At 41.4% G+C, this 14,202-nt stretch overlaps 1 protein-coding gene across 1 annotated transcript; it reads right to left on the bottom strand.

Moving 5' to 3' along the window:
- Positions 1-1,435: 1,435 nt before the first annotated feature.
- On the bottom strand, positions 1,436-14,180 carry bysl (bystin like). Its single transcript, XM_003220326.3, has 7 exons — positions 13,772-14,180; positions 10,902-11,064; positions 8,241-8,379; positions 7,725-7,858; positions 5,649-5,809; positions 3,928-4,030; positions 1,436-2,207 (listed from the first exon to the last, which is right to left on the bottom strand). Exons 1-7 carry the CDS (start codon positions 14,052-14,054, stop codon positions 1,859-1,861), a joined length of 1,332 nt encoding a protein of 443 aa, XP_003220374.3. The 5' UTR covers positions 14,055-14,180; the 3' UTR covers positions 1,436-1,858.
- Between the last annotated feature and the right edge of the window lie 22 nt (positions 14,181-14,202).

Genomic DNA, 14,202 nt, shown 5'->3' with positions numbered 1-14,202 from the left:
TAGATGCCTCATCGGTGGGACTTAGTACGCTCTCTGGCTGTAGGGTAAACTACAACTCCCACGATGGTGAGCCACTCCCCTCAAACCCCTCCAGTAGGATGAGTATCATGGGGTTCTGTGTGTCCATCATCGGTAGAGGTCAGTTTCCCTGGTTGTGGGTGAACTACAACTTCCAGAAAGGAAGGTCAGTTCCCCACAAATCCCCTCCAACAATCAAATTTCGACATATCAGGTATGTTTGCCAAGTTTGGTCCAGATCCATTAGTGTTTGGGTTCGCAGTGCTCTCTGGATGTAGGTGAAATGCAACTCCCCCAAACCAAGGTGACTTTTCCCCAAAGACCTCCAGTATTTGTTGCTGGTCATGAGGGTTCTGTGTGCCAAGTTTGGTACAATTCCATCTTTGGTGGAGTTCAGTGCTAATTAATTGTAGGTGAACTATAAATCCCAGTATCTACAACTCCAATTCCCCTCAAAACCCACCAGTATTCAAATTTGGGCATATCGGGTATGCATGGCAAGTTTGGTCCGGCTCCATCATTGTTTGGGTTCATAGTGCGCTCTGGATGTGGGTGATCTACAACCCCTATAAATCCTTCCAAAGACCTCCAGTATTTTTTATTAGTTATGCGGGTTTTGTGTGCCAAGTTAGTTCCAGGTCCATTGTTGGTAGAGTCCAGAGCGCTCTTAGGTTGCAGGTGAACTATACATCTCAGTACCTACAACTCCTATAAATCATGGTGAATTCTCCCTAAACCTCTCTAGTATGTTCAGTTGCTGATCAATTCCTGTTTGTTGTGTGCCATAGAAAAGAATAGGAATGGGTTAAGGGAGAGGCAGTGGGCTGGATCATGCAAAGTCCACACCAATTGAGAGAGAAATGAACACTGGGATGTCTGTGGCAGAGGAAACACATAAAATCTGGGATGAAATTGTTCTTGTATGAAAGCCTTCACTTGGGTGGGCAAAAGCGTGTTTGTGGAGGATATTGGCAGGGCTCTTAGACATGTTCACGATGCTGTCTATAACCTGCAATGTCATTGGAGGGAGGGCCATTGGTGTCTCCTGGGTAGTTAAGAGCTATAGCTATTTGTGAAAGTGGACACCCTAGCCGCATACAGTGTTCCCTCACTTATTGCAGGGGTTAGGTTCCAGGACCACCCGCAATAAGTAAAAATCTGCAAACTAGGGAAGCTATATATTTATACATTATTTTAGTAGTTATACGCTATTTTAAGTCTTTATCAATCAATCATGTGTTGAGAAATTGCTTCCTTCTCCTCCGTTGCCACTTCAGCTTCTCTTTTCTCCCTTCCTTAGACTGTAAATTGTAATTTTTTATGATTTATAAAATTTTTTTTAGAATTTATTGAAAAACTGCAAAACAGCAAATCCACAAAAAGTGAACCATGAAGTAGTCAGGGAACACTACACACATACATGTTTTCACTTTTATTATGTGCATAAGATATGCATTTCTCCAGAACTTACAAGACACTAGTGATCACAGCAAACTCTCAGGCAGCACAGGTCTCTTAGAACTGGATAACTCTACTGTGAAGCAGTTTCACCATCATAGGAAGGATCCTATTCTCTAAAACAGACCTGCATCACCGTGAATGCATGTGAATGGTAAGCACCATGAATGCTATAGGAAACAATTACAAGCACCTGGACTCCTTCATGAGGAAAACGTGCCTGTCTTTTGTACTGGAGATGACACAAATCCCATTTATTTTACATTGTGATGGAGCCTCAAAACCAAAGCAATGGCTGCCTTTGACTTAACAAGTTCCAGTCCAAACAAAACCGCAGCATTTGCGGTGTCCAATACACAGAGTCCACATTCCCATCCTTGATTCACTCAACTGCCATGGGCTGCATTCCCTCTGTGTCCCGACACTTGGAGTTCACAAGCTCTCTGCGAATCTCTGGAGAGATCTGGGGATGGCTGTGGGACTTGAGCAACTCCAAAAGGGCTTCCTTCTGCTCTGAAGAAAGATCCTCTTTGTACCGCTGAGCAAAGGTCAGGAGACACTGATGCCACAGGACAGGCAAGGTGCGCTTGTCTGTCCGGAAGGCTAAGAAGTGAAAGACCAGGGCATCCACCACCCGGAAAGGCAAGGCATACTTTTTGTCAATGAGCAGGCGGAGGAAGATGCTGTTGGCGCCGCTGTACTCCATCTCAGCAATCTTTAGCATTGCCGCCCTGTAAGAGTCGGAGAAGACAAATTAGGTTCTCCTACAGGTCTGTATCACTTAATTTCCCTCCTTATAGAGAATGAGACAGAAGAATAGGATATGGAGCAATTCAGGCAGTTCCTAAAAGTGCTGGAAAAAATGCCCTTAACTTCCCACTTGTATTTCCAGCACAGGGAAGATAAGCAGGAACAACAAGTCCAACTCCAAGCTGCCAACACCTCACCAGTGTCCCATCCCTTTCCTCAGGAGATGGATCATGGGCTGGATTGGCATTCCTAGCATGACTGATCATAGAATCATAGAGTTGGAAGAGACCACATAGGCCATCTAGTCCAACCCCCTGCCACATAGGAAAAGCACAGTCAAAGTGCTTGGCAAAGATAAATTAAGAAAAGGTAGCCAGTGCTCTTGTGAGGGGCACTTTTGTATTCACACTGCAGATCTCAGCCCACCTGCTAGCACTTTTAAAAAAAAACATTCAGTCAGATACAAAAATGGGAACTTTCTTCCCAAGGCATCAAAGAAAAATGTAAAGCAAGGTAAGGTCCCAGGTTCAAACCCCGGGAGTGGCGTGAGCGGCCGCTGTTAGCTCCAGCTCCTGCCAACTTAGCAGTTCGAGAACATGCCAATGTGAGTAGATCAATAGGTACCATTCCGGCGGGAAGGTAACGGCGCTCCATGCAGTCATGCCGGCCACATGACCTTGGAGCTGTCTACGGACAACGCCGGCTCTTCGGCTTAGAAATGGAGATGAGCACCAACCCCCAGAGTCAGACATGACTGGACTTAACGTCAGGGGAAACCTTTACCTTTTAAAGCAAGGTAACTATCTGATCTTCAAGGGGATAAGAATGCAAGGGAGAATGGCATGAACACCTATGCACTCTTATCTTTCTAAAACTATTATCCTGCTGAAGAAACTTAATGTATAAACTATCTACAGACCCACTAAGATAATCCAGCAAATGCTACGTTCAGCAAAGGACAAGAGGGATCCTCTCACCCCTGAAGGAGTCTATCATATACCATGCACCTGTGGACAAGTCTACAGAGGGACCACCAAACGCAATATTGCCCAAACACGGATGAAAGAACATGAAAGGCACTGCAGACTCACTCAACTAGAAAAGTCAGCCATAGTACAGCACCTGATGAACCAACCTGGACACAGCATATTATTTGAGAACACAAAAATGCTGGACTGTTCTAACAACCACCATGTCAGACTACACAGAGAAGCCATTGAAATCCACAAGCATGTGAACATTTTCAACAGAAAGGAGAATGCCATGAAAATGAATAAAATCTGGCTACCAGTATTAAAAAAAAACTTTAAAATCAGGACAGTAAATAAAGAACACTCAGAAGACAGGGAGTTCCAGACAAGAAACAATCATGGCCAGCTAATACCTCCCATCAAAGGATTCTTCCAGGCAGGAAGCAGCCAGACTTTTAAGCTGCAAGGCTTTTCTATGCTAATCAAGGTGATCAATTGCAACATTCACACTTGCCTCAAGCAGACAAGGGTTCTTTTTCCCACCCTGGACATTCCACAGATATATAAGACCCACTTGCCTAGTTTCCAACAGACCTCACAATCCCCGAGGATGCCTGACATAGATGTGGGTGAAACGTCATGAGACATGGAACATGGCCATAAAGCCTGGAAAACTCACAGCAACCCAGCGATTATCCTTCCAATAACAGATTAACCCAGTTCTCCTTACCCAGAATGAAGGACAGGGATAGAGCACTTGGCAAGGATGCTGCCCACTATGATGGCTTCCCGCAGCGTGCATGTTCCCGACTCACACAAGGGGAGTAGGATACCTGAGAGGAAGGAGAAAGAACTATATACATTTCTCTCTAACACTATATATAAAATATCAGATCAAAAGTACAAGAAGTTATTTCTATTTGAAAAAAACAGCTGCAAAATAATTTCAACCTTCAGCATCCCATTGAATGACTAACAGGTGAGCATAAGCGTCATGTAATGCAGGTAGGTATGGCAGTGCTGCAGCCTATACAGTACCACAGCACCACAGAGTGGTTATAATTACTCAGTAAGAAAGCCACACTCCTAAATGTGCAAGATCTTAACAATAGTTTGGTAAAGTTTCTCAGAGGTTTCTTATGCATAAGATCACGTGTGTTGAAGCTGACTTGACAACACATAATAGACACTTTATCATCATCAGACCTACTTGTAGACTTGCCTACATGCAAGATCAAACTACTTTAAGTGCAAATCTACCTCTCAGAATGTTTGAAGTAAGGTGTGTGTGCCTGGAGGCAGTGTGTTTGTGCTTAAAAGTAAAAAGGTGACATGGGCTGAAAGGCACAGAGTTTTTCCTGCATCTAGGGGTCTCTCCCTGGTGTTTTCTTTCCAGCCAGGATCATTTCTAGTATGAAACTCTGGCTGACAGAAAACTCATTGGATGAGTTGGATGCAACACAGGAAGGTGACTAGGGATGAGGGAATCCTTTCGTTTCCAGCTCATATAATCTCTTCTTGGTTTTTGTTATTGTTTCCTTAAAATTTAATTTCACGGTACTCTACAATTTAAAACCAATCCTCTCAAACTAGAATTGATTTATAGATTTATTTTGCCAAAGTTGATTTCTATTACAACATTTGGAGAAATGCAAACGCTGGTGAACAGAGCTTGAAAAGGTTTTGTTTTGGGGCTACAATTACAGAAGCCTCCAGTTCCATACAGTACTCTGAAAGGAGTTCAATAAGTTGCTTTGAATGGAACGAGGTGGGATCCTGTTGACACATATTCCTCAAGCATATCTAAGGGAGTTGAATTCAGAGACAGAAGCAGAGTTTTCACATTGAGAAAGATATGATCACATTATCTGCTCTATATAGACATCAGGAGCTGATGTCTCTTCTTCTTCGCCTCTTTCTTTTCCATCATAAAAACATAGAAACTTAAAAACAAGTGCCCGTTTGCTTTCCCCCTCTTCCTCCCCCCCCTTTTTTTTTTTTGAAATTTACCTTTTAGACTGCAAGCCTGCAGACAGGGGCATTCTCATTATGGATTCTATAAGCTGCTCTTGGAACCTTTGTCTAAAAGAGTGGCATAAAAATGCTCTAAAAATAAAAGACTAACTGGTTTTCTCATACCAAGCTGTCTATCCTGTATCCTGTGGCACACTGTCATGCCTCACAAGTCATTAGAAAGAAGTTACTACCGAAGAAAATACTTTGTATTTCAGGTAAAAGTCCTGCTTGTGCATCCTACAGTGTTGTCCTCTTTTAACAGGTTTTTTCAGAGGAAAAAAACAGTAGTATTAAAGAGAGTAAACCTAAGGTAAGGACTGGTCCAAAAGAAAGTCCTCCATATTCTCTTTATCACGTAGTGATGACACTATGAAATAAACCCCAGATAATTTAACATTCTGAGTTGCTGTCCTTGAAGTGAAATGTCTTGTGTACCTTTGAACCAGGCTCCAGGTTTGAAAAGCGCCTTCTTCAATGCCATATAGAGATGGAAGTTGAGCCGTTTATATTCAGCAATGTCATCCCTGATTCTCGGGAGAAGGACCAGATTATAGAACCGCTGGGCCATTCGCTCTTTGAGATTCGAAGCAAAGATTCTGAGATGAATAACAAAGGCATGGGGTTGAAAAAGAAAAGATGGGGAAGAATTGTGAATCACAAATATAATGTATTTCCTTGCCTTCACACTATGCAATACTATGCAATACACAAGCTAACAAGGGTACATCGACTTTAGATAGCAAAACTACCTGGGGTTTGGAATATTTAATTCATTTTCAATATTTCTGTACTGCCTTTTATAGCCCATATCCAGGACAGCTTACAAATAAAATGTAAAACCTAACAGGATCAAATAGAAATAAAACCCAAAAACAATGAGAAAATAAATTAAAAGCCAGAGCCAAATTTCAGTACAGTAGAGTCTCATTAATCCAAGCTAAACGGGCCGGCAGAAACTTGGATAAGCGAATATCTTGGATTATAAGGACTGATCAAGGAAAAGCCTATTAAACATCAAATTAGGTTATGATTTTACAAATTAAGCACCAAAACTTCATGTTATACAACAAATTTGACAGAAAAAGTAGTTCAATACGCAGGAATGTTATGTTGTAATTACTGTATTTATGAATTTAGCACCAAAATATCATGATATATTGGAAACATTGACTACAAAAATGGCTTGGATTATCCAGAGGCTTGGATAAGCGAGGCTTGGATTAGTGAGACTCTACTGTATGTGAAAGAACAAGAAATAGACATCAGATGTATAAATACTGGCAGCTTCCCACAACTACATTCTGAGCTTTATTCCACAGATCTAAGCATGATACTCTCTTCAGTCCTTTCTAGCTTATAAGAGGTAGCACTAGAAAGGCAATTTCAATCTGACTCTAAATATACTCTTTGGCAAGTATATATAAGCAGAAAATACCAAGCACATTGCGGAAAAGGGCTTGCTTGGCTTTTTCAAACAGAAGGAAAGCTTCTTGTCCTGCGATAACAATAGGAGCCTTTCCACACCAATACAGGACTATGATTCCACTTTAACTTCCATGGGATCCTGGGGATTCTAGTTTGGTGATGCACTAGAACTTTACGGCTAAGAATTTTAAGCAGCCCTCCTCTTTAACTGCAGAATCCAGGATTCCATAAGATGCTGCCAAGGCAGATTGTGTAGACTGCTAGAATTGTGTAAAACAAAAGGGTCCCAGGAGTGGTGAATGAATAGCAGGCCAGACTAAAGAAAGGACAGTGCTTAAAAATGACACTCAAACATAAGCTAGGGTTGTCGAAGGCTTTCATGGCCGAATCACTGGATTGCTGTGAGTTTTCTGGGCTATATGGCCATTTTCCAGAAGCATTCTCAGAGGTTGTGTGGTCTGTTGATAAAAAAGTTCTTTTTCCAACCCTGGACAGATATATAAACCTCACTTGCCTAGTTTCCAACAGACCTCACAACCTCTGAGGGTGCCTGCCATAGATGTGGGGTCAGGAGAGAATGCTTCTTGAACATGGCCATACAGCCCGGAAAACTCACAGCAACCTATAAAGTGGGGTGTTTGGGGCATGTGTGAGTACACAGGCATATTAATGCTAAGATCTGAAGCTAAAAGGGAGTGAACTTTTGGTAATAAAGACATGAATTGGTCTATAAGTACACATTACATTTTCCAGACACAGGATTGTGTGGCTCTAGGAGAAATAATAATAAACACTGAAACAAAGACCCTACTGTGTTGCTTTCTCTTCAGTTTTTCAAACATAAGTATGTTGATGCTGCAGTACTGAGTTCTGGCTAAACAGTCAAATGCCAAAAAAGTAATCACAGAGCAGAAACAACTTTGATTTTATGAAATTGTGGCAACACATAGAAAGATGAAAGAAATTAAGGCTCAAGACACTGCTGCAAATTGAGATGAGCAACTCAGAAGGGCCTCGTGGCCAATTTTATGGGATGCAGAAACAGACTCTGTCTGACTCTGCTACAAATAATGTGACAGTTCCCACCTTGTCGCCTCGTACATGGCAGCTGCTGTCCACGTTTCTGGCTCTGTGATATAGAGGATCTGCTCCCAGTTGGATAATGCTGGGATGACTTTGAAGGCTTTGGGAAGTTTTCCACTCCTGTATTTAGACAACACCTTTGGAATAAAATTTTCAAAAATATATATAAATTAAATAAATAAACAGGTACGACATACAAGTTCCAATATTTATTTCTATTAAAATATTTTAATAACAATTTTAATAACAATTCAGTGATGTCATTCAAGATTACTCACACATTATCAAAATTACTCTAATCCATGAAAAGTTATACATATTTATGATAAATTATCTTAAAACAGTGTTAGGAAGATACAAAGCAATAGCTACCCTTTCTCCAATTCCCAGATCTTCATACAAGCATTAAGGTTAATTGGCTGTATGACAGGATGGCTTTAGATTGATTTTAATGTATAAGTATATGTACCTATATAGATGCATGTTTACCCTAATTTACAAATGAAATGTTATCCTTACTTCTCTGACACCCTTGTAGACCTCTAGGACCCGAGGATTAAGCTGTGGCATGGGATGGCCAGATACTTCTGACATCACAGTCTCCACTTCTGTCTGCTTCTCTGTAATCTTCTCCATTATAATGTCTGCCAAGGTGCGCCTTATGGGACATGAAAGGAAACAAAATAAAGCAAAGGAATGTCTAACTCTCATTGGTAAATCAAGCAGCAATATGACAGGAATCCTCTGCTTCTTTCTATGAAATGCCTCCATTGTAATTTTCCTTCTCCAATTCAAATGGCTGATGTGCCAATAAGAAAGGAAGTGGCAATACTGTATCTTTGCTGTCTTTCTGCAATGATTTGCTCTTGGAGACTAGCTAGTAAACTCACAGTTCTTTTTTGCACTTCCTTTTGGGGTACAGTCTTCTCTCACTTATCGCGGGGGTTACGTTCCAGAACCACCCGCAATAAGTGAAAATCCGTGAAGTAGGAAGGCTATATTCATTTTAATATTTATATATTATTTTAGTAGTTATACACCATTTAGAGTCTTTATCAACCAATCGTGTGTTGATAAATCATCTCCTTCACCTCCTTGCTGCTTGGGCTCCTTTTCTCTACCTTCGGCTTCTCCTTCCTCCCTTCCTTAGGCTATTAATTGTAATTTTTTATTATTCATAATATTCTTTTAGAGTTTATTGAAAAACTGAGAAACAGCGAATCCACAAAAAGTGAACAGCCAAGTAGCGAGGGAACACTGTACCAACATACCACTAGATGTTTTAAAGATGAGGACCATTACCTTAAAATGTTAGTTTGCAAAACCATAAAATTTAAAAAAGGATATTAGCTTAAAACTGTCACATAATTTTCTGGCTTTTTTGGCAAGCTATGTGGGCCAGAAACTTAAAATATAAAATAATCAAGGACCACAAGCAGTACTGCTTTTGCTCCAAACTCACAGAGAAAGTGATCGTTTCGGGATAGGCATACAATACTTGTTTCAGGATAGGCATACAATACCACACAAAAAGGTTAAAATTGTTACTACTATGATTATTATGTTTATTTATATCCCACTTTTTCTCTTCACAAGGGGATTTGGCCCTCCAGGTACTGGTGCAACTTTCAAAGTTGACATCTCTTATATAATAACAAAAACACCATCTTCTGGCTAAAGGAAAAAAACCCAGCAAACAAATATTGAATCACAAGTGCTGTAGTAGGTTTTATTCTTTCCCCATGATTTCTAGCATCTAAGGAAACATGGATAACACTCTTCATGAGTTTTCCCAAACACAGCAGTGATATAACTTCAGAATTAAATATTCTTTACAGGCCATCTGACGGATTCAGTATTGATAGCTACATTACTTCTACATATTCTTTAGTTTCTCCATATGCCCTTTATATGGAACTATCTCCTCATACCGCAGGCCTACAAGAGGCCAAGCATTTCCTTGGAGGAAGAATTTGATGACACCATGGAACCTGTGAATTGGGTAAAACATTTGCATAATGAAACTCCTTTGAGTGGAAGAGAAATTATGCAAACACTCTTAAGTATAACTCATACCTGAACCCTCTCCATTTAAGAGGGATCACTCTTTAACTTGGCAGATGATAAAATGGGGGCAAGGACTTCGACATATGATAAGAGCTATCAAATTTGATCTGGGTATTCAGAAGTCTAATTTTCTTTAACTGACTTGTACATAGACTCAAACAGGTATGAAGCATGCTATCAAAATGACTCATATTAATTCCTTCAGAGTGTAAGAAAACATTTCAATTGTTCTGTTGCCTGTATATGACTTGTTATTTCAAAGGTTGTGTTTTATGAGGGTTATTAGCTGCTCTGTTTTGCTGTGCTGAAGATACATACAAATAAGATACATAAAAAACCTGAGAGCTATTCCAAAAGTAAAGGGGCATAATAATTGATGAGTCTCCTCAATTGTAATTGTTTTTAAATTGATGAGTCTCCACAATAATTGTACAGGAATTGGTTTTACATGGTTTTAATGCTTAACATTTATTTATATCTTATTTCTGGATGTTATTATGCTTTGTGTGATGTTTATCTTGTATTTTATGTTAAATGTGCTTTAATTTGTATTGTACTACAGTATATTTATACATTGTGTATTTGCAATGTGTCACTATTTATTTATTTGTCGTGTCAGAAGTGAACCGAGGGTATAAGTTGTAATGCGTTTGAAAACACAAAGTTAAAAACACATGCGACCAACAATAATTTGGCATTATACTAAATGTCCTTTGACCAGTAGCTGGCCACTTGGAGTGCCTCTGGTGTTGCTGTAAAAAGGTCCTCCACAGTGCATGTGGAAGGGCTCAGACTGCATTGTAATGGGTGGTGTGTGGTATGTAATATTGCATTGAAGTGGCCAAACTGTAAGTTGCTTTGAGTCCCCTTTGGGATGAGAAAAATGGGGTAAAAATATAGTAAACAAATAAATAGTAAATAAATAATAATGCATTCTTATAAAGACTAATAAACACTAGAAGGAACTAGGGGAAACTTATTAGTTTTTGTACCAACTTTCCATAGATCTCTTAATCCCAGCAGCAGCAACAAAATCAAACAAAACAAAAAACCTAAAAGGGCTCCTCTATTACTTTTCACCCATAAAGCAAGATTTGGTCCTCTGGGGCTCACCTCAGTGGTGGGTTCTTATTCATGAATATTTCAATGGCTTTTTCATCATCGGGATTCACAGTCATCTCCTCACAATACTCTCCCTTCTCCATGGCTGCAGCTTTCTCCAGTGATGGCCATTCCTCATCATCTGTATCTGAATCTCCATCCTTGGATCTGGATCCTAGAAGAGGCAGGTGAAAATTAGCTCTAGATATTTAGCGAAACCAGCAATTGGCTTATTTGAAGACTGGCTGGGGATGATGGCAGCTGTAGTCCAACCCAACTAGAGGATACCAGGGTGGTTCTCATGATGGGATCCTAAATGATAGGATGAATCCTTATTATAATCAGTGGGATAGTGGTCAAGAGGGCTTTTTTTCCAGTTGCAACAAAGAACTAGTTATGGCCATGCTCTGAAAATACACTTAATGTTATCCTTAGCTTCCCACTTACTTTGACAGGTTACACTAGACCCTCAGTTAATCAGAAATCTCAAGCAACCAGCAAAACAATCAAAGAAATATTACACATATAATACAGTCAAACAACTTGGAAAAAATATAGTAAATCTCAATAAACCAGAGATCTTAAGCAAACAGTTGAAGAAATAATACTTTAAATACACTTATACCAATGTCTTCAATTGTAAGGCGTCATCGATTGTAAGACGCATCCTAACTTCTGTAACACCAACACCACTAAAATAAGACACAGCAGCGATTCTAAGACACACCCCATTTTTAGAGGAAAAATGCATCTTAGAATTAAAGAAATACAGTAAAGCTGTGTTACATTAAATTTTGTCTTTATCTGCTTTAAGTTGCTGTGCTTTAGTATTGATAACACAATGTAACAAATTTATTGTCGAAGGTTTTCATGGCCAGAATCACTGGATTGCTTCGAGTTTTCCGGACTGTGTGGTCATGTTCCAGAAGCATTCTCTCCTGACCATTCACCCACATCTATGGCAAGCATCCTCACAGGTTGTGAGGTCTGTTGGAAAACTAGGCCAGTTGGGTTTATATATAGTATCTGTGAAATGTTCAGGATGGGAGAAAAGAACTCTTGTCTGAGGAAAGTGTGAATGTTGCATTTGATCACCTTGATTAGCATTTAATGTCCTTGCAGATTGAAAGCCTGGCTGCTTCCTGCCTGGGGGAATTCTTTGTTGGGAGGTGTTAATTGACCTTGATTGTTTCATGCCTGGAATTCCCGTTTTTTTTAGTGTTCTTTATTTACTGTCTTTTAAGGATTGTTTCAATATTGGTAGTTGGATTTTGTTCATTTTAATGGTTTCTTCCTTTCTGTTGAAGTTGTCCACACGCTTGTGGATTTCAATGGCTTCTCTGTGTAGCCTGACATGGTGGTTGTTAAGAGTGGTTCAGCATTTCTGTGTTCTCAATAATATGCTATGTCCAGGTTGGTCCATCAAGTGCTCTGCCATGGCTGAAAGGCATAGAGAGGGCCTTCTCGGTGGTGGCCCCCCAGCTCTGGAATGCCCTCCTGATGGAGATCAGGCTAGCCTCTACCCTCCAAACCTTCTGCACACAATTAAAGACCTGGCTTTTCTGACAAGCCTTCGATCATTTTTAGACTTTCTTATAATACATATGGGGGGCGTTATACTCTTTTTTTTTAGTGTTTCACAATTCTGAGGTCGAATACTGCTGTTTTATTTACAGCAATTGCTGTGTTTTATTTTTTTTACCAGGGGGTACTGTGAATTTATGATGTTGTGTTTCGCACTTGTATTTTGTATCACACCTTGAGTGTTTTGTGAGCCAACCTGAGTCCCTTTGGGAGATGGTGGTGGGATATAAATAAAGTTTTATATTATATATTATACATAATCCAACCAGAGAAGTCAGCCATAGCAGGGCACTTGATGAACCAACCTGGACACCGCATATTATCTGAGAACACAGAATAGTGGACCGCTCTAACAACCACCATGCCAGACTACACAGAGAAGCCATTGAAGTCCACAAGCGTGTGGCCAGAGGAAACCTTTCAGTTTAATAAACGTATCCCATGATTTTATGCTAGAACCAATTCGGAAATGACATTTATAACCCAGGAACAAACGTTGTGTTACATAATGTAATAAGGAGGATTTTTTCGTGTCAGGAGCGACTTGAGAAACTGCAAGTTGCTTCTGGAGTGAGAGAATTGGCCGTCTGCAAGGACGTTACCCAGGGGATGGCCAGATGTTTTGATGTTTTACCATCCTTGTGGGAGGCTTCTTTCATGTCCCCGCATGGAGCTGGAGCTGATAGAGGGAGCTCATCCGAGCTCTCCCCGGGTGGGATTCGAACCTGGCAGCTTGCAGATCAGCAGCCCAACCTTCAAGTCACAAGGCTTTAACACACTACTCCACTGGGGGCTCCACAATAAAGAGGTTAGTCGGGCCTATTTTTAATACTAGGCTGTATTGAAGGAGTTGATGACAACTGTAATCCAACATATCTGGAAGATAGCAGAATTTTGGGGGTTTAAAAAAATCCTAGGGTGAGTTTTAGGAGCCCCGGTGGCGAAGTGGGTTAAAGCACTGAGCTGCTGAACTTGCAGACCGAAAGGTCCCAGGTTCAAACCCCGGGAGCAGCGTGAGCGGCCGCTGTTAGCCCCAGCTCCTGCCAACCTAGCAGTTCGAAAACATGCCAATGTGAGTAGATCAATAGCTCCGGCGGGAAGGTAACGGCGCTCCATGCAGTCATGCCGGCCACATGACCTTGGAGCTGTCTACGGACAACGCCGGCTCTTTGGCTTAGAAATGGAGATGAGCACCAACCCGCAGAGTCAGTCATGACTGGACTTAACGTCAGGGGAAACCTTTACCTTTACCTTTTAGGGTGAGTTTAATGTCACTTGCTGTATATATGCCCACTCACCCAGGACGGTGGTCTTCCTCTTGGGCTCCTCTCTGCCGGAAAAGCCATGCTCGGCCTGCAGCTCCTCCTGCTGGATCCGCGCCTGCTCCAGAATCTTCCGAGAGAGCCGCTCGTCCACGTACTCCTCTTCCTCTTCTCCCGCTTCCCCGCCATGCTGCCCGGCTTTGCCCCGCCGCTTCACCCGCCGCCCGGGCTTCACCGCCTCGCCCTGTAGGATCTGCTCGGCCAGAGGAACGCTGCCCGCCAAGGAGGAGGCCCCTCGCTCCCGCTTGGCTTTCGGCATGACCGCCCAGACACGAGGGGGAGAGGAAGGGCCAACAGCGCATGCGCAGGGAAGGGAAGGGCGGGGGAAAGGGAAAGGGAAGGAGTGGCGCTTGAGACTGCAGAGGCAGAATAGTATAGAGCAGTTTCCCAACTTTTCACGTTGGTTG

Source organism: Anolis carolinensis, chromosome 4 (genome assembly GCF_035594765.1).
Source record: "Anolis carolinensis isolate JA03-04 chromosome 4, rAnoCar3.1.pri, whole genome shotgun sequence".
In the NCBI taxonomy this organism is placed as follows: Eukaryota; Metazoa; Chordata; class Lepidosauria; order Squamata; family Dactyloidae; genus Anolis; species Anolis carolinensis.
Note: the sequence above shows the minus strand (reverse complement) of the source record. Positions and strands in the feature narration are given on the sequence as shown.